This window comes from Camarhynchus parvulus, chromosome 2, assembly GCF_901933205.1.
Source record: "Camarhynchus parvulus chromosome 2, STF_HiC, whole genome shotgun sequence".
Lineage (NCBI taxonomy): Eukaryota > Metazoa > Chordata > Aves > Passeriformes > Thraupidae > Camarhynchus > Camarhynchus parvulus.
In genome coordinates this window covers 16,045,717-16,066,031 of record NC_044572.1, presented here as the reverse complement: position 1 = coordinate 16,066,031, position 20,315 = coordinate 16,045,717, and the positions used below count along the sequence as shown (strand labels likewise).

Genomic DNA, 20,315 nt, shown 5'->3' with positions numbered 1-20,315 from the left:
CAGTATTGACCTTACTGTATCCCACTGAATGTACTACTAGATTTTGTTAAGGGGTTTGATGGGAATAAACCAGAGGAAACTATTTCAGAATGCAGCAGGCGCATACTGGTCATGTGTTCAAGCTGTTATTTAGAGGTGGTGGAAAGCAGTGATATGGGTACATAAAAGGTGCCATGTACTTTTAAAAACAATGAAAGCTATTAAATTTGTATATCCAAACTCTCAAGTAGACTTTTGTCCAACACTGTTTTGTTTTAAAGGCTTATGATTCTGCGGATGATTGGTCTGAACACATCAGCTCTTCAGGCAAAAAATACTACTACAACTGCCGAACAGAAGTTTCACAGTGGGAAAAACCAAAAGAGTGGCTGGAAAGGTATATGTTTGTATTTGTGTTAATTGTATAAAGAACAAATATTCTTAAGCACATTTCAGAGCACTTGAGCTTATCTAATAGATTACTACCATAAAAGATTGTGCTCTAAGTCTGCTGTGTTCCTACCCTTACCATGACCTCTGGCCCCTCTTTTATCCCTTGACAATCCAGAGCCTGAGAGGGAAGTATGGTTGGTTTGTGTGGAGATGATTTGTTGGGGGAGTTTTGTTGTTTGGTTGGTTGGTTTGGTTTTTGTTTTGTTCTGGGGTTTATTTGTTTGTTTTCGTTGGATTTTTGTTTTAGTTTTCTGGGTGAGTGTTGTGTTTAATGTTTTGTTTCAGGGTGGGTTTTTTGGGTGGTTTTTTATTTTGGACAAGATTAGTGAGCTGAACTGGTATATTATGAGCTTCAACAAGCATGCATGTAAGGAAGCAGCGGCTGGAGTTTGCTAACCCCACCTGCAGCAGGAAGCGCTTAACAGTTTAATTCATCTCATGTAACTTATAGAAACTGTTTTATTATTAGATAATGTGCGTTTTTACCTAACTTTTGTTTTCTTTTCCTCAGAGAGCAGAGACAAAAAGAAGCAAGCAAAATGTCAGTTAACAGTTTTCCAAAAGATAGGGATTACAGAAGAGAGGTGATGCAGGCGACAGCTGCCAGTGGGTTTGCCAGTGGAAGTATGTGGTTTTTTTACAGTAATATATTCTTGCCTTGTTTGCATTACTGTTTTCTTTTCCAAACTTCAAAAACTATAAAAAATCACTTTCCTTAGCTCTTTTTCTTGCCTTTTCATATATGAAAGCCAAATGGGTAGCACAGTTAACTCTCCCAAATGTGGTTTCTTTAAATAACTTTACTAGTGCAACATTTGCTTAATGCTTTTCATGGTTTTCCTCCTTTCTGTGGCTTTTACTGTCGAGTTTAATTATCTTCATGGGTAGTTACTTAAACAACTTGCATCATCTGTAATTTAGTTGGACTGTTGTGATCATTGAGACCTGCTAATGTCATATTCTGACCTTAAAAATAAAGATTCCACATCTAAAAATAATAACCTAATTCAATGGATTTTGATATCAGGGTTTTCAGAGACTTGTGTGTGTTATTGAGAGCATATTTTTACCTCACCAATACTGTTAGCAAAATCTTCCCTAGACTGTAAATTTCTGTAACTTGGGGATTTTTATCCTGATAGCTAGCTTTAATCTTTGTCAGTTTTCTTCTGAAAAATAGTTGTACTGTGAGATTCTGTCTGTATCCTGATGCAGTTTGCATAAATTTGTAGCGTAGGTCTCAGGGTAGTTCAAAAGCAGAAGCCAAAGCATTATTCTTCACCCACGCTCTTGGGATTTGATAAGGTGATGTGTAAAGGGGTATTTTTCTGTGTACACTGAAACTTACTGTGTGTGCTAAAATATACTGGATGCTGCAAAAAGATAGCAGTCATGCATAATGCAGTGAGCATTTGTTTTGTGACAGGTGAAAATGTAAGAATCTATGAAAGAATTACTCTCTGTTTACTTGGTATGTTCTCTGAGTAGCATATTTTAGTCTGATCATGTGACCAGTGCAGATGAGTCATTCATTTAATATATATAAATGCCTTGAATTAACTGTAAGTAAGCTTGTTGTAGTAGTACTCAAGTGACATGGAGAGGAATTCTTTGAAGGCTAGAATGTGAAACTATTAAATGATACTTGATGTTCAGGGATTTTGATGAACAAAAGAAAAATGGCATAAATTATTTCTTCACAATAAATACAAGATGGAAATTATAGATCTTGATTTAGATCTTTTTAGGAGACTCCAAAAGTTAACTTGACTGTAACACTCGTTATAAAGCAGCCTTTCATCAAAATACAGTGCTTAGCTGGAGCTCTAAATCAAGCAAGGGTCAGAGAAAATGCATTTTGTCAGTGAGTAGAATTAAATTTTGCCTTTTTTGATGTTGATCTACTTGAAGCTTTTCTTAATCATAAGTTCAGTCAGCTCTAGTTGTTGGTGTGCAGCTGTATTAATCAGTTACTGCAATCTTAGACTTGTTTCTAATTTAATCTTTCTTTTTTTCTTGTTTTATTGCAATGTTACTTGGGGAATCCTGAAAAAAAGTGGAAGAAAAGCATTCCAGTGACACCAGCAGTATGCTCCCACAGAATATTTTATCTCAAACGAGCAGGCACAATGACAGAGACTACAGACTGCCAAGAGCAGAGACTCACAGTAGTTCTACTCCAGTACAGCATCCCATCAAAACAGTGGTTCATCCAACTGCTACCCCAAGCACTGTTCCTCCTAGTCCATTTTCTCTACAATCTGATCACCAGCCAAAGAAATCCTTTGATGCTAATGGAGCATCTACTTTATCAAAACTGTCTACATCCGCATCTTCCATCCCTGCACAGAAAACAGAGAGAAAAGGTATGTCTAGTGAAATTCCCTGTAGTATTCCAGATGATGCATTGCATTACATTGCTTGTTCAAAGTATGTTAGTACTAGAATTTAAAGATCTTTTTCCTTTTTGACTGTGTGTGCTTTTATAGAACCTGATTGCTGTTTTGATGTGTTTACTTACCCCCAAACCCAATTTGCTGTGTCTTACACAACTTCAAATTGACACTGTGATATTTACTATTTATGGCCTTATTCTGCAAATTAACGTTTCAAATGATAATTTGAAGGATGTATTTTTGTAGAACAGATTTTAATTCTTGTTTTCTCTCTTGTTGTTTTGGATCTTTGCCATTTATTTGACTTGTCATGTAGTTACACAATTTGAAAGTCATTTTGGACCATTATGTTTTATGAGCTGCTGTTTTTGTTTGGAATGCCAGTGTCAAACCTTTCAATCAACACAAGCACAGTTCTTACAGAAAGTGAGGGTTTTCTACATTTTTGTAAGAGCTGATCTGTTTTGATCTGTATCTTGAGAAATATTGGATCTTCAATTCTAAATCTGATAATATGTGTTTCTGTTACCTGAAAATACCTGGTAGATCCAGTTTACAGTAGAGCGAAGATCAGGACTCCACTGTGCATTGTTTATGACCTCTCAGACCTCTGTCTTTTTGTTAGATTTACTTCATTATTAGGGATGAAGAGCTCAAGAAAATTGTGGGAATGAGATGTGTGTCATTAATGCTAGTGTGTTACTTTGGTGTAGTTGAGTTTTCAGAGTGGTACTGTGTAAGAAAATTCTATTTTGAGGGCTTTGGGAGGGAGAAAATGATTTTTGATAATCATGTTGTGTTTTAATTTAAAATATTGTATACTTAATGTGTAATTGAATTCTTTTTTTGAAAGATGGCTTGTTGTCCTGTCCATACTTGCAAGTTGGCCTAGTTAAATAGTTTTAAAAAGAAGACCAAAACAGACTCTGGTCTGATAATAGTCTTGTGCTCTGTGTTTGTTTTCGACTCTTCCACTTTTGTTTATTAAAGAGGTCCAACATCTACACTGACTAAAAACAGCTGGCCACACAAAATATTCGAACAATAGCATACACTGACAAATACTCTAAGATAAGTGTGCATGTAAAGAAATTTTCTTATGTTTTTTCTTGACACTTTGTGAATTTTTTACATTGTGCAAATTTTACATACCTGGGTCATTAATACTGGCTGTAAACTACAGAGGAACAGATTATTTTCAGCAAGCCTTTTCCTATTCAACACAGTAAAGGACAGAGAAGGTGTACTAGTTCAAGCATGGTTCTTGTACTGAGTGCAGTAGTTACCTGCCTCAGTTAAGCCTCACTTTTTCTGACTGCGGTTTGATGCACTCGTACACATTACAGTGCAGAACATCCGTGTCACGTGTTCTTCCCTTTAATATATCTACTCCATTTCCATTTCTATGTTTAAAATACACTTAAACCCCCTCTTCTTATTACTCAATTCTGGCATGTTCTTGATTCCCATTTGGTGTGTGATTAGATTTCATACTGGGTATTCTTTTGCTGCTTTACTGCACATCTTCATTAATTGAAGAGATGACTCTTACAGAAATTGAAGGAACTTCCCATCCTGACAACTGCTACAGATGTTGCCAGAAAGTACCAATATTTCCTACATACAGCGTTAATTTGAGGACATACAGCTGGGAATAATATTGAAAACAATCACACAGGGCAGTCTTGTAAATCTAGGTGTTAGAATCCATGGATGGTTCCATATTAAATAATTTACTGAATTATTGTATTCTTAGATAGGTATTTTTTAAAATTTTATGTGGGTTAAATGAATAGATTCTCTGTAATAATCATGCCTCATTGATCTGTTTCATGGCACCTGATTGTGAGCAAATACTGTACTGAGCTTCAGAAAATGGTCAATTACAGAAAGTTAGAAAATCATTGAAGAATTAGAATAGGTAAATGTTGGGCTTGAAGTTCTTACTGTAGAAAATGTGGGGTTTTACATGTTGCTTTACCTCTTGTACTGAAACAGAAGACTTCAGTGCGGGTGCTGTCATGATAAAAGCTCATCAAACAGTACATTCAGTTGACTTTCCTTTTTCTGATGTGTGTTGGACTGTCTTTTTAAGAAATTAAACCAGTAAATTTTCTGTAGCATTTTACATATCTAAATTTTAAAAAAGGGAAGAAGCAGTGCTTTGGATGATTTACTGTTACTCATTCTCTCAGGTGTGACTGTGAACCTGCAGTGCTAGAAGTATGCAGCTTATAAAATATTTTTTGTAGCTGTTTCACAAATTGAAAATACAGTAATTGTCCTGAGACACTTGGTTCAAACAATCTTCTAAAAGTCTTTGCAGAACTGAAAAATAGTTTGAGATGTTTATGTTTACAGTAGTAAAGCAAATAGCCTTTCGTCTTGTTTTTCTGTTCGCTGACTGTGCCATCCCTCTCTATTTCTAAAAAGAGGTAAAACTATTTTTTTTGCCTAAAAAAATAGGTTGGTCCAAATGACTGAAAAATATATGCAGTAGTCTTTCCTTAAATGAATTCTTGCTTCTTTTGAATGTGTTACTGGCTGCCTTATGCCAGCATATATGTACCACTATTTTAATAGTTCTGATTTCAGTGTGTGTTTTTTTAAGCAATGATAGTTTTGAACAGCAGAACAACAGAAAAACACAAAACCCAAAGAAAATGCTTTTTTCAGCTCAATCTCTTTTGCTGCAGGGGTATGTTGTAGTCCCACAAGGAGATTGAATAAAATCCCTGGCTGAACTATAGCTCAGCTGTTAGCAGTAGTCCTCTGCCCTCAATGGCTGGCAGTAGTGGAGAGTTCCTGGGGAACTATTTGACCTCTACCCTTTGGTTTGAATGTTCCAGTCAGAATCTGCTGCTTCTGTTTGTGCTCACTGTGAGTGCTTTATGCAGGTAAAGTGTGGGGTTGCTTTTCCTACTTTTTGGCTGCTTATCTCTAGGGCACATCACATTTTCCTATTTCTAATTCAGAATGAAATGTTGTATTGTCCATATCTTAACAGTGTGTCTGTCTGTAGGATACTGCTTCTCACACCTTTCCTCCGAGTCCCATCAAGGCAGCACTTCTGTTTCTAGTGCAGCAGTACTCTAAAACTTTCATGAGAACACAGCAAGCTGACCAGCAATGCTGGGTGGGCTGTGACTCCGGTGCTTCTTTTCCTTTTCTCACCCTTGTGGTTTTCTTGTAACACTTGCTAGCTCTAGTGGTCAGTTATTAACAATGCTTCTGGTATTGTTGCATCTTCTCTGGCTGAGTTTTGCAGTTCCAAGTACATTACTCAATTCATATGTCGGTTAGAAAAAGTTACATGTGAGAATATTAGTTTCTTCCAATACTTTATACTTGTTTGCTGAACATTGCTGTTACATTTATTTTGACAGCAGAGATAAAATACAAAAAAAAAACAGTTCTAAGACTGGAGTAATCCAAGTGTGAGAAATAGGGAATTTTTTTTTGTATTTTAGATAATTTGAGTATTTTTGAGAATCTGGTTGCTATTGTTACTATAGTATCATTTGGCCAAATGTGTTTACAGAATGCTTTGCTTTTAAATATTTATGTATTTTTGTTGTGGCTTACAGTCTTTAGTAGATCAGAACTGAACTGTAAAACAGATAAATGTGACTGTCAGTGCTCAGAGAGCTTAGTTGGTGGACTGTACACTCCAGATGCTTCAGCACAGAAAAATGTGTTATAATTCTTAATCATGAGCAGAAAATGAAGCAATTCTGTTAGCTGTTCTGGGTAGTAGTTTTTTAATCAGTGAAGCAGAGATGAGGTTTATAGGGCGACAGGATACAAATTTCTGAAAATTTTGTAATGTAGTTTTTCTCCCACAGAGAGCATACTGTGAGAGCACTAGTGCTTAGTAGTTGCTAGCAGTGCGAAGATAACAGCTCAAGCTCACAAGAGAGCAAGGTCATGTTTTAGTGTTGACTCCAAAGGACTTCAGATGCATTTGTTTTGTTTTAAATGGGATAAAAATTACATCAGTAGTAAAAGCTATAGGAACACTCAAAGGGTCATTTTAATAATTTAGGAATCACCTAGTCAACAGTAGTCAGTAATTTCCATGTCATTAAAAGTAAGTCTTTGTTGCTATAAATCAGAGTAAGAACAAGCTAATATATAGCATTAATTTAAAGCTAGTCATGCAGGGAGTACAAGTATGTTAGCTGTCAGAAAGAGGGCTGTGAAGTAAAGTCCTTTCTTCACAAAAAAGGCATTTCCCAGTTTTTTTCTTTTTTCCCCATCCACTTCTGTGTCACACTCATGTGCCTGATGAGCTCGGCACACCCTGCTCAGGAGGGAGAGTAAGCAAGTTCCAGGTGCTCACAGGCCTCCAGCAGACACAGCAGGGTGGCAGCTGCACAGCAGAGGTGTGGGACTGTCAGTGTCAAACCTCTGCATTGAAGCAGAGTAGCTGAACAGTCAGAAGGCTTCGATTTCCACCCCCTTGCATTCAAGCTTGTAGGCTCAGGGTTGCCTTTCAGCGTTTCAGTCCTGGCACATCAGCTGTTTGCTTAGGTGCAAAAATTCTTGTCATAACGGGCAGAGATTGGTGATGGCAAGATTCTCAGCGTGTTTATGTACTGACTCAGACTGAGAAGCTGAGGGTGCTTAGAAGAAAAACTGAGGATCATTTTGGCACAACTGCTGAAAACGATCTGTTTTTTGGGTTTTTTTCTGAAAGGATCATTTGGTCATTATTTAATAACCATTTAATAACCATTTATTTGGCCATTATTTAATAACCCATTATGGGTTATTAAAAAGTTCCCACTGTTTGGAAGCATCACACTAGAATATTCCCATTCTGACTTGAACTGGTGTTTCTACTTCAGCAAAAACTTTGGCAGACCTCTTCACAAAACTTAAACTGCATCTTGTGTCATATGGGTTCTCGTCATACGAAATTCTGACTGATAACTTGGATTTCTCTCTTTTTTGTCCAAAAGATGTGATTGTGGGTCACACTCCCAGTAGAGAGGGTTATGAATAGAAACCTCTTCCCTAATCATCATGGTTTTCAAAAATAATTTGTATTATAAAAAGTTCTTTTCCTGCTCCATTTTAATGTTAAACGAATTAATAGTTCTTCCTATTAAGTTAATCTCCAAATCTAATGGTGTTTCTTTTTGCCATCCACTTACTTTGTTTTCCTCCGTGTTTTTTTTTGGTTTTGGATGGCTTTATTTTTGGTCATTTTTGTTTTCCACGTGAATGAAATTGATGGTCCAGAAAGTTGTTTAGTTCTATAATACAGGTCTGTATGTAGGCTGTGTCTAATAAATTTACTTGCATAATTGTCAGATAGCAAACTGTATTTTCACATTATTGTCACAAAGGTAATGGATTTTAAAAGTTTTTTTTAAAGCTCCAGATATTGAGACTTTATTGTGCATAGCTTATAATGGAAAAATTGGTGCAAAGTCATATTTTTAAAATCACAAGAAGTAATTTTAAAAATTATTTAATTTTCTTTTTTTTCCCTTTAGTTATTCAGAGGAAGAGATAAAACAAATTCTATTTAATGAAGTTCTTACAACTTGAAGAGATTGCAGTATGCAATGTTCTAGTTTTAGTTTTTATTTCATTTTTTTATTTTAAAAGCTTTCCTTGGGATTTCTATGGTAAAAGCTGAAGTTTTAGGTTGGGTTACAGTCCTTTGCACAGCATTTGTTTTGAAATTGATGTTGACAATGAAGAGGCTGCAGCCTTGCCCTGTTCCATTTCTTCAACCATAGTCTGTACTGTAAATCCTGAAAAAGTCTTAAATTGTTACAAAAAAATTTTATAAGACGTGGATTAATTTGCATTTTGTGTTGGTAGAATTCCAGTTGTATTTCAAAATTAGTTTGATGCTTAATGGTTCAGGTTAGGTTTATGAATGACTCCCATGTAATCCAAATCCTTATTCTGCAATAATAGTGTAGATCGCTTTTCGAGGACCATGAATTGATGTTGACACAGGTGTAGGGACCAGTGTATCAGAATTGTAAAACTACAGGATTTAAATCTGTGGAGATGTTTAACTTTTCTCAGCATGCTATGTTCATCTTGACTGTGTTTCATGGTGTTTGAGGGCTTCAAGTGCACTTAAGAACCACAGGATTGTATTATTAATAGGCATTTTAAAAAACTCTAGTAAACTGAAAAGCAGTGTTTAGATGTTGGAAAGTAAACTTAATTCTGTGGCAAAATAAACAATGAAATAGTCTCTCAGGAAAAGGGAATTAGGGAAGAAAAGAAAGGGAGTGAGGAGTTTCTACTTCTATTTGTGGAAAAAGCAGGGGAAATCCGTACACCCCAGTGAGTGATATCTGAGGGGTTTTGTCAGACAAATGCTTCATCTTGAGGAGTTCTGACTAGCTAAATTAACTTCAAAAGGTAAAACTTGCAGGCTCTGTACAGCATCATAAATTAAATCAGGTTTTAAACTTTGTAGTTACATTAATCAGAAATAGATGTGAAAATATTTGGAGGCTTTGTTTTGTTGGCAGCAATTCTAGGATTTAGTATCCTGTCTGAGCTGTGAAGTAAGATAGATGGGTTTAAATTAAACTAAAGAAAGTCGTGATTGTATACAACTAATTTGTAGTCTGTATTTTTAACATGTGAGTTTCCATCACAGAGGGGTTTCTCTTTGTGAAGAAGAGGTAAAGATCACAGGTTGAGATGAGAACAATTTACTGGAAACAGCAATGAAATAAGAAATGAACAGTGAAAGCAACAGTATTATTAGAAGGGTGTATGAGAGAGGTGAAGAATTCACATGTGAACAAAAGCTCACCACGGGAGAGCCGCAATATGGGAGCTGCTGCCACCTTCTTGGACTGGAGAAATGCTCCCTTCCCCAGCCCTGGCAGTGAAGTGAGGTGGTACAAAATAACTGCCCTTCCTGGCTGCTGCAGGAATTAACCCTGTGCTGGCCGGATCCAGGACGTTATCCATCCCTTATTCTGTACCACCTACATCATGCCCAGATCCTACACCTTCCAACTGGTGTGCTCCTGGCTAATTGCAAGATGTATCAGAATCTCCTGATTGGTATATCTGAAGCAGTCCATATTCACTGTCCATGGTAGTTATAGCATACAGTGACAGTGTCATTCAGCAGCCAGTGTTTTAAAATTCAACATTACAGACTGTTCTCACATTATAATCAAATCCCCTTGAGGTACACATAGTGTTTCCTTATCCCTCTGCATTACCCACCAAGTGCACCCAGGTTCTTGAGCAAAAACATGGATGGGTTTGCCTGCCCTGTGTATGGATTTTGCCTTTGCTTGAGGAAGGACTAATCCAGACTGCCTTCCCTAACACATTCTTCATGTGCATCACAGGGACTTAATCCCTTTCTGTGGTGCATGAAAGTTTTGTTTGGACAGGGTTTTCTTGCTTAGTGGAGCTTCTGGTGTTAACTAACTAGGCGGCCTTGGCTAGATTTATCTCCCAGTGTTTGAAGGCCCTACCACTTACTGCTTTCAATGTGATTTTTAACAGTCCGTTGTACAGATCAGTTTTCCCAGAGGCTGGTGCCTGATAGGGAGTATTATATACCCACTCAGTACTGTGGCCCAGGTGTCTCTGAGGCTGTATTCAAAATGAATCCCATTGGCTGATTCAGTTCTTTCAGGGTACCATGCTGCTGCAGGACTTGCTTTTCAAGGCCTGAGGTGGTGTTCCCGACAATGGCCTGAGGCACAGGGTGTGTCTCCAGCCATCCAGTGATTGTTCCTATCATTATAAGCATGTAGAGCTTGCCGTGGTGGATTTGTGGAAGTGTGATATAATCCATCTGCCAGGCTTCCCTGTACTTCTCACCATCGTCCATTGTACAACAAGGGCTTTACCCACTTGGTCTGCTTGATTGCGGTGTATGGTTTGCAGTTGTGGATAACCTGTGACATACTGTCCATGGTTAAATCCAGCCCTCAGTTGCGAGCCTGTCAGTGTGTAGCATCTCTTTCCTGATGGTGTGAGGTGCCATGAGCCCACTGAGCCAGAAATAAATAATTCACCCTTATGTTGCCAGTCCAGATGCATCTGAGACACTTTAAACTTGGCACCTTGGTCCACCCCTCTGTTGTTGTGGTGTTCTTCAGTAGCCCAACTCTCAGGTACAGAGAGCATCTGCATGACAGGCTTTTACAGTCAACTTCCGTAGCCAAGCAATTATGTCTTGCCACTGTACAGCAGCCCAGATGGTTTTTCCTCTCCAGTGCCAATTGGTCTTTTTCCATCAGTCCAACCACCCCCACAGAGCATTTGCAGCTGTCCATGACTCATTGTAGAGGTAGAGTGTTGGCCATTTTGTCTCATTCAGTGATATCTAAAGCCAGCTGGATGGCTTTCAGCTGTACAACTTGATTTGATCCACCTTGTCCCTCAATAGCTTCTGTGGCTTGCCTCATAGGAGTCTGGCAGCTTTCTTTGTGTGTCCCTACAATACAACAGGAGCCATCAGTGAAGAGACTATCACTTTTCTTTTGGTTATAGCTGATTATATGGTATGGTCTCCCTCAGCACATGGCACCTTCTCCTCTTCCTCCTCTGATGATGATGATAGTTCAGAATTTTCATCTTTGGTCCAGTTAGTGACGACTTCCAAGATCCAAGGGTGATTGGGGTTTCCTGATTGAGTTTGCTGTGTAACCAGCATGACCCAATTGCTCCGCATAGCATCAGTGGCATCAGGTGTGGAAGGGATTTCTCCCTTGCACACCCAGCCCAGCAGTGGCAGTCAGGATGCCAGGAGTAGCTGTACTTTGGAGCCAATCACTCCTGAAGCAGCTTGAACCCCTTCATAAATTGCCAGTATCTTTTTTTCAGCTGGGACCTAGCAGGCCTCAAATCTTTTGTATCCCAACTCCAGAACTCCAGGGGTTGTCCTTGTGTCTCCCCAGATGCTTTTACCAGACACTCCAGGAAGGACCATTCTCCCTGACTGCAGTGTAGAGCATTTTTCACATCTTCTGTCTTGACTGGCCCAAGGGCTGCTGCAGGATCCTGTTTTGTTTTAAAGTTTGTTGTTCAGGACCCAGCTTGAAATCGTTCTTCATGTCACATGACAGAGAGGCCTGACTACCTGTCTGTAATCTGGAATATGCATTCTCCAAAAGCCCACAGCACAGTGAGGTAGTTTTGCCATTCATTCCCAGTCAGAGTCACTTAGCTTCCAGTACAGTCAGCTGTTGGGATGCTCCTGTCACCTCAGAAATCCAGATGGATTCTGTCTCTCCATATCTCAGTGGCATCAGGGTACATTGTGTGCTGGTGTCAACTAAAGCCTTGTAGTCTTGGGGGTCTGATGTGCCAGGCTATTGGATCCAGTTATAGGATCCATTGGGCCAATAGATCTGATTGCCCCTTTCCCCCATCTGGCTGGGGGCAGGGCCTCTTTAGTCCTGGTCGTAGTTCTCATTGTTCACTCCTTGTAAATATGAACGGGAGGTCCCTTCTAGAGAGTCAGAAGTAACATCACCTCTTCTCTCTGAGGACTTGCCCACTGAAAACTGGAGTGGCATTTGTCTGTGAAGAATTTCCTGTTGTGGTTGTTCTTCCAAACATTCAGCTCACATACCTATACTGCTAGGGCAGAGGTAGATTTTCTATCCCACTTCCTCGTGTCCTCTGTTTTGCTCACAATAAAAACCTTGTCTGTGTCTTCTCTCTCGAGCAGGGGAGTGCTTGCTCCCAGTAGCAGAGACTTTGGTCTGTACTGGCAGGGCATGGGACATTTCCTCACTGACATTTTCAAGTCTGTCCAAAGTCTTGGACAGTCTCAGCAGCCGAGGTGTGGGTCAAGATGATCTTTATATTGCTGATGTTGGGTGGTCACATGAAGTACTGTTTCTTTCTCCTTCTCTGGACATGAATGCCAGTGAGTTGGTGTATGACAGTGGCATGCTCTGTACAAACTTCTGCCATGTGGATTGTGTGCACTGGACCTGATCTTGAATCTACAGGAGACTCCTTGTTATTTAAATCTCTGTACATTACCTCCATCACATCTGATTCACGTACTGGATACCTTTTTTCCATGGCATTCTACCTGCTGGGGTGCACTACTAGATTGTCCTTGAGATGATACCTTCCCTCCTGCATGACAGGAGTCACCTCCAAAGGCTGAGGGTTTGTCTTCTTCCCAGTTCCCTATTTAATGCCCATGTCCCATGACAGAGATCCCAGTTGCTTGGCTCCACTACCATCTAATTTCATATCATGGGCCGTGATACCCCAGCATTGGAGCAGCTAGATCACCAGGACTTCATTTGACTGGCATCTGGAATCTTCCTGCATATATCACAACTCACTCAGGGACAGGGATTGGGTAATTATCTTTGGCCCTTCCTCTTCATCCCTCACTAACTGAACTGATTTGGTCTTGGATTTTTTCTTATGTGTAGGGCAACTGCTGGTGGCACAGATCCATCCTATGGTTCAGCTGCTGTTTGAGTGGTCTCAGTGCCTGTTTATTTTCCTCCTGATCTCCCTGAGGGACTGTCTAGTATTGAACTATGTCTGGTAAAGAATGGGCAGTGCCCAACTGCAATGATTTCCTCCCCTCTGGAGATGTCACACCATCCTCCTTGAAAATATACTGTTGCTTTGTCAGGATCCAGTAGTTGTTCAGGGATGAACTTCCAAACCATTGAAGCAGAGAACTTCCCCCAAAACTGGCCCATTTTCTCCAACATTCCGTGCCACTCATGATGATCCAGCCACAGAGCAGACCTCCTTAGAAATCTCTCTGTGGATTCTAAACGTGGTGTGGGCCACACTGACTCTAAATGTGGTATAGGCTCTACTCAAGAGACATAGCAACAAGACCACACTTTTCTTAGTAACCATAGGAAATCCAAAATTCTCAAAAGCTGGTTTAATCGGCCTGAAAGTCACAAAGGGCATAAAAAGCTGGGGAAAATTACCTGCCCCAGTTCCCCCACAGACTCTGTACAATTTAATGGACTCCCAGAGGTAGGCCCCAGAGGAAGGATGAAAGAGCATTACTGAGCACACATCCCAAATGACCCCCATTGCCCCCCACAAGCCTTAAACTGGTCTCCCACAATACAGCAACACAGCAATCCTGATCCCTCTCTCTCCCTGCTATGAAAAGATAGCGTGGTGGGCACACAGGGTGTATACAGGCATATATACAGGGTTGTGTGCCACAACCATGTGAACAGACCAAACAACATTGTGGCTGTTGACTCCCTGCCCAGTACAACAAATGCTTAAATCAAATTTGTTTCAAACCGCTCTGGTCAGATCTGATTATCTCAACCCTTTGGGTGCCAAATAAAGCTGTTGAGGTTTATGAGTGGTATTCCCCATGCACTGCTCATTCACTGCTTCCTCCAGCTCCCCTGTGACAGGCTAGAGAGGAGAATTGGAGGCGCAAAAGGAAAAGATTGCAGGTTGAGATAGGAAAAATTTACTGGAATCAGCAATAAGAAATGAACACTAACAGCAACAATATTAATAAAAGGATATAAAAGAGAGACAATTCACACTACACTGACTGGAAAAACTCCCTTACCCCTGCCCCTGGTAGTGAAGTGAAGTGGTATAGAATAACCCAACCCCTCTGGCAACTCCAAAAATTAGCCTTGTCCTGGCCGGAATCAGCACAGCTACTTAATACAGACAAGAAATACTTGAATTTCTACTGATATTTTTACATGTTTGTTTTGGGGTGGTTTTTTTTGGCAGAAACAGGTTTATAGCTTAAATTTCATTAATAATAAATTAATTTGTGTAATACAGTGATGCTCTGAACAGTCATTTTATTCTGCATCCTCTGTGATGTTAAGTAGCAGTTCTAATGTGGTGTACATGTAGGTAGTCATAATCACAGAGATGCGTTCTTTTATAACATTTAGTGGTTTGATTTTGAGTTGCTAAACATCTCAGAATATTGGAAGGTTAGCATTAGGTGTTGTCCTTGCTTTGTATCCTTTCTCTAGTTTTGATAGGATGATTGTACAAAAATACCATTCACAGATACATTTTAACTTATACTTAAAATACCTGCAGTAATACAGCTATGTGAATAATGTCTCCATATTGTCTGAAAGAAATAACTTGACTGTATTGTGTTGATGCAATTCAGTGTGCATTTTTAGAGCTTAAAAACTCAAACTAAAGTAGTTTTACAGACCTCATGGAATTCAGTGGTTTGAGTGACATGTTTTGAGTTCTGTTATTCAAGAAATAAGCGAATACCCAGGACTGGGTTGGTATAAGGTTTATTTTAACTGCATTGTTAGCTTGAGTTTGCCTTTGATTTAGTGTATTTTCTGTTCAAACTGCAGCATGGGTAAAAACCACTTCCAGCTGTTTGGTATGGTGGTGTGGTTTGAGGATCAGGTATTTATTTACATGAATAAATAATACAGTAGTAAGTTGATTCTTTACTTAAAATAACTTAATATTTAACTGTGAAGGCAAGCCTAAATACATTAAATATGTTTTAAAATTAGTGCTGGCAGTTGCAGTATTTTTTCATTTTGAAATGAAGGTGTTTTGGGGTTTTTAATGGTTATTCTTCTGGTAAGGTTTTCAAAACTGTAGGTAGCAGGCTTGTACATGTAAGTACTAATGTGGTCCATTGTGCTTATTTCCCTTGCTTTTGTCTGCCAGTGTATCTTGATCTTATTTGGACTGTGATAGATCCAAGTTCAATTTGAACTTCACATGTTTTTGTTTAGTATGATAAGATTCTTGTTTGTTGGATATGTCTTGACCTGAAGTTGTCTTAATGTTTACTTTGAACGCTATAACATAGGATGCAATAGTTTATAACAAAAACTGTTACTAATGACTTAGTGTTTCATGGTAACTAATACCTAATCAGCTGTCCTAGTTCACATGTTACTGAAAACCCTACAGAAGCTTTGTAACAAGTTTTTCTTTTTTTCCTCATCTTCAATCTTTGTAACCCCTTTGTCCCTTTTTAAGTTGTTCTTACCAAAGCTCCTGGCCAAATGACCAGGTCCCTTCACAGATACATTGCTACCAACCCTGAGGAGATTGTAACTAGATAGGGGCACATTTTTTCCAGAAGTTCGCCTTAAACTCCAAAATATGTCTCTGTGTCCTGGCTGTTGCATCCTTGCAAGCTTTCAAATTCTTCAGAAGGTTTTTTTTTTCTGATTCAGATTTCTCAGCTACTTCTCTGGAAAAGTTTTCTGGAGTATTTGTGGCCCTTTATAAGTTATTTATACTATAACAGCCTAGAAGCAGAAATCCTCTTCCCAGTGAGATTAGAAATCTTAGTGAAAAGATTTACACATCGTTACTTCCGTAATTTTTTGGTTTTTTTTTAGGGTTCTTCTCCAAATTAGTCTTGGAAGTTGCAGTTAAGGTTATTGGAATACAAAAGCTGTTAGAAATTCTGTGACATTTTATTGTTCTGTAGTAAAACAAAGCAGACTATATCACTTCTTTACTAATAAAGTCAGCATCATCTTACTTTGACCATTTCTCCAAATAAAAAAACCAAGCACACCCTTAAAGTAAAAGAACTTCCCAGCCAGTTTTTCCCTACTTTTGGGAAGAACTTCTAGACTTTTGCCTGAAATGTAGACTATTTGAGGTTGACCTTCTCTGCCCGGTTTGAGGTGGGTTTAAAATCTGGATCTTCATTACTGTGGGCAAACATCCTGCATGAGATCTTGGATCCATGGCTTTATGCTCTGCATCCAACTTCTTTGGTGCTATAGATATATTAGTCTTGACTGAATTTGTGGGCAGGGGTCTCTGAGAGTTTAATGAGGATGAGAGAAGAAGGAGCACAGATTGAAACATGGTGGTCCAGGTTTCTTAAAGGAAGGATATTTGAAGTGACTGATGGTACACCTATAGTAAGTTGAAATACTTCCATTGCAGAGATTTCTCACCGTATTGGAATGGAGGAGCAACTTTCTGTTAAGTGGAAGTCATATTTAAAATTAATTAACTCATATTAATCAGAACAAATTGCCATATAGTATAATTGTATTTAAGTACTCTGTGTTTCTCTGGAGAAAAAGTAGTAATATTTCCTAAAATAGTGTTAATAAAATAAAGGATATAGGTCTTAATGCTTCAGAAGAAGCTGACAAGTTTAAAATTAATTATGGGCAGACACATTTTAGATATTTTTCCACTCTGCTGTGGAGATGTTAACAGCACTGTTTTACATTTCTAGTGCAGCTCATTATCTTTTCTAAATCCTTAGCAATGTAGCTGGATTTTGTACAATAGACTTACATTTGTGGCTTCTTGCACTGGTCTCTTCATAAATGAAGCATGGCTTACACCCTCCTGTCAAATTTGACACAGTAGGCTATATGCAAAATCCATGGGCTATGAGGTTTTTGTTCATAGTATATTTTCCAAAGAAGGGTTGAGATTATAAGAAAAAGTGTAGGGTATGAGTGTAGGTGATCAGTAAGGAATTTTTGGCCCACATTTGCCATAAAAGTTAAGGAAAAAAATGTCCTATTTTTAATACTGACTGCTTTTCATCCAGTATCTTGAAGTGGAAAAGTTGCATTTGTGTGCTCATAATAAATTAGGTTTAGTAGCGTAAACTGCATTAGAAATCAGCTATCTTCAATTTTTGTTCTATTAATGTTGTGAGTTTTTTTCTTAAAATGGTAGTTAGGCATTTGCTCTTCTGAATTTGAGTATTGTACTAGTGAGTTGTCAGGTTGTATTGAGGAAAATGAAAAATACTGTCTGTCTTCTGTTCAGAGTCTGCATCTGTGGACAAGTCTGTATCCCATTCTTGCACAACTCCTTCTACATCTTCTGCTTCTGGACTGAATCCAACTTCTGCGCCTGCTTCATCTGCTCCTACAGTTCCTGTTTCACCTATCCCACAATCACCAATTCCTCCATTACTTCAGGACCCAAATCTCCTTCGACAGCTGCTGCCTGCTCTGCAAGCCACCTTGCAGCTTAATAATTCTAGCGTAGATATATCCAAAATCAATGAAGGTAAGGATTCTTTAAAGTTCATGTAATCTCTCATTTACATACATTAGTGTATTATTGCATACCAGGCTGTAGTAAATGAAAGCCTTATTTTAATTGAAAAGTAAATAAATGAATCCCTAGGTAAAGTGGAGTTTTTTGTGGTTTTTTTTTTCTGTTAAACCTTCTCAACATTTAAGGTTTTCAAATTAATAAATGTTGATGTACATGAGCAATGTAATTGAAACCGGTGACTTAATCACTATATCGGCATTTTTCTGTTGCGCAAAATTTTGTTAGAGCTCTTTGTTCTTTTGTTTCGTGCACTGTTCTTTGTTTTCTGTAGTTTCTGCTGCTGTTCTGTTAACGTGTGTTGCAAATAGTGAAACTTCTAGGGGTTCTTAAATCTTGTTGCCTAACAACTTTTTTCTTTAGCATAACAAAGAAAGCCTCTCTGAATACAGGTAGCGTATCAGTAACTTTGCTAGCCAGTGAAATTTTGTACATTTAATCAGTGTGTCCTTTAGATTTTTGTTACATTGGCTTAGGTTGTTAGAAGTCAGTTTATCACTTACCTGTAGTGCCTTTTGCTGCAAGAGCAGGTGGAGTTGATGCATTTTGAATACAGTTTTTTTCTAATGTGTCTGCATGTGAGAGGTTACTGATAAAGTGGTATAGGATTTTTTGTTTGCTTCTCGTGCAAGGATGATTGATTTAAATAGGAAGTAAAACATTTGCATGGAGTGCTGAGAGTTAATTGTCTTTAACTTTCTGAAAGCGCAAATCAGGTAAGGGAAAATGCTTACAAAATATTCTATACCTTGCAATTATTCATCAGAAAAAGTGATCAGTTGCTTCCTTTTAATCAGCAAATATTCTGTCTTTATTCAGTACTAATAAGTGAGTAGGTCACTGGTTTCTTTTTCCTGTGCAGGGAAAGTCTTTAAAACTGTAATCCACTAGGTTGGACTAAAAAAAGAAGTGTTATGGCTTTGTTGAGAAATGAAGGGTCCACTCAGCTCCAGTTGTATTTTATTAGAAAGCTACCCAGTGAAATTTCTAGTAATTTTCTCTTGCCATATGAGCAGCAGCTCTGTATGTCTTGGAACAAGAGTGTTCAGAATTGTTCTGATGGCATGAGGGCCTGGCTGTGTTCACGTGGGCAGAATGACTTCACCTTGCATAGCAGGGCTGCCCTTACTGTGCACATGATTCAGAGTTACTCTGTGCTTTGCTGGTGAGTCAGTTTTTGCAGGAGTGTGCTGGAAGGTATGTCCAGGAAGTGTCCCACAGAGCCTGTAGACCTTTTTGGAAAGGTTAGTTCAGAAGCTCAGAGTTCAGGGTTTTGTCATCTCATATTGCAAGATGCTTTCCTGTATTGTGCAGTTTTAAAATGGTTTAAAGTGATTTTTTTTTTACTGGTGGGGGGATGACATGGGACAGCTAAACCCAGAAGAGATAAGGGGTTTTTATTAGTAAGAAGAAACATGGATTTTTAACCTGAAAGAGGTCTGTCTTCCTCTTGAACATGAAGTCTGGCCCCCATCTCTTTCAGTGAGTTGAAGTGATTCTGCTTTTTGCTTTTTTAAAAAATTATTGTAGTATAAAAAAATCTTCACACACGTTCTGCTTACTACAGTAGCAAATTGAACAAATTTTCTCTAGCTGTTTACAAGAATTATTACTAATCCTTACGGTCAACTGGAAGACTTGACGTTATTTTTTTAAAGAATTCTTGTTAAATGTATGTCTTAAAACTACTAAAGAAAGGACTTGCTAGACATTCCAAGTCAACTTGAAATCAGGTAACTTAAGAACAGTTCAGGTGGATTTTGGTCATGGTAGATACGGGAAATAAATCTGAAAGAAAACATACCTTAAATGTAATTAGCCAATTTCAGCAGTTTAAAGTGGTGTTCTAGAATTGTCAGTAAAACAGAATGTTTGTTTTCAGTTCTAACAGCAGCTGTGACACAAGCCTCTCTGCAGTCTATACTCCATAAAATTCTTACTGCTGGACCATCTGCTTTCAATATCACCTCCCTAATTTCTCAAGCTGCACAACTGTCTACACAAGGTATTCCGAGGTTTTTTTTTTTTGCTTATGTAAATTTGTTACACAATGTTTTAAAAAGGCTGATACAGTTGTGGAATCTGTCTCATGTTATATCTTTGGCCACACGATGTGGAGAATGTGAAATGACTTCTTTTTCCAATGATAGGATAAAAAATTGTTATTGAGGGGCAGGAACCTGACACACTACTAAGTAAACATGCTTCTCTGTCTCACCTTTTGGGATTTTCTTTGTATGTTAAGAAATTCTACATGAGTAATGTGAAACTTCTGGAATTATATGTTACTTAACAGTATAAAAGACAACTCTTCCTTACTTCAACACCCATCTTGTAGTACTGTGGAACTGTGACTCTTGAGGGAGGCTTTAAATTCTTAAAAGAAAGTTTCCTCTGTCTGCTGGGAACTGTTTTTTTTCATCTTCTGGGCAAGATACT

The 20,315-nt window shown here is 38.4% G+C and overlaps 1 protein-coding gene across 2 annotated transcripts in view; it reads left to right on the top strand.

Annotated features, from left to right (window-relative positions):
- Positions 1 to 20,315, top strand: part of WAC (WW domain containing adaptor with coiled-coil) — a 56,389-nt gene that overhangs the window by 20,782 nt on the left and 15,292 nt on the right. For both annotated transcript variants that reach the window (XM_030971135.1, XM_030971134.1), the window contains exons 5-9: positions 261 to 376; positions 944 to 1,056; positions 2,490 to 2,798; positions 17,583 to 17,828; positions 19,759 to 19,881. In XM_030971135.1, coding sequence (XP_030826995.1) covers positions 261 to 376; positions 944 to 1,056; positions 2,490 to 2,798; positions 17,583 to 17,828; positions 19,759 to 19,881 — 907 coding nt within the window. The remainder of the gene's footprint in view (positions 1 to 260; positions 377 to 943; positions 1,057 to 2,489; positions 2,799 to 17,582; positions 17,829 to 19,758; positions 19,882 to 20,315) is intronic.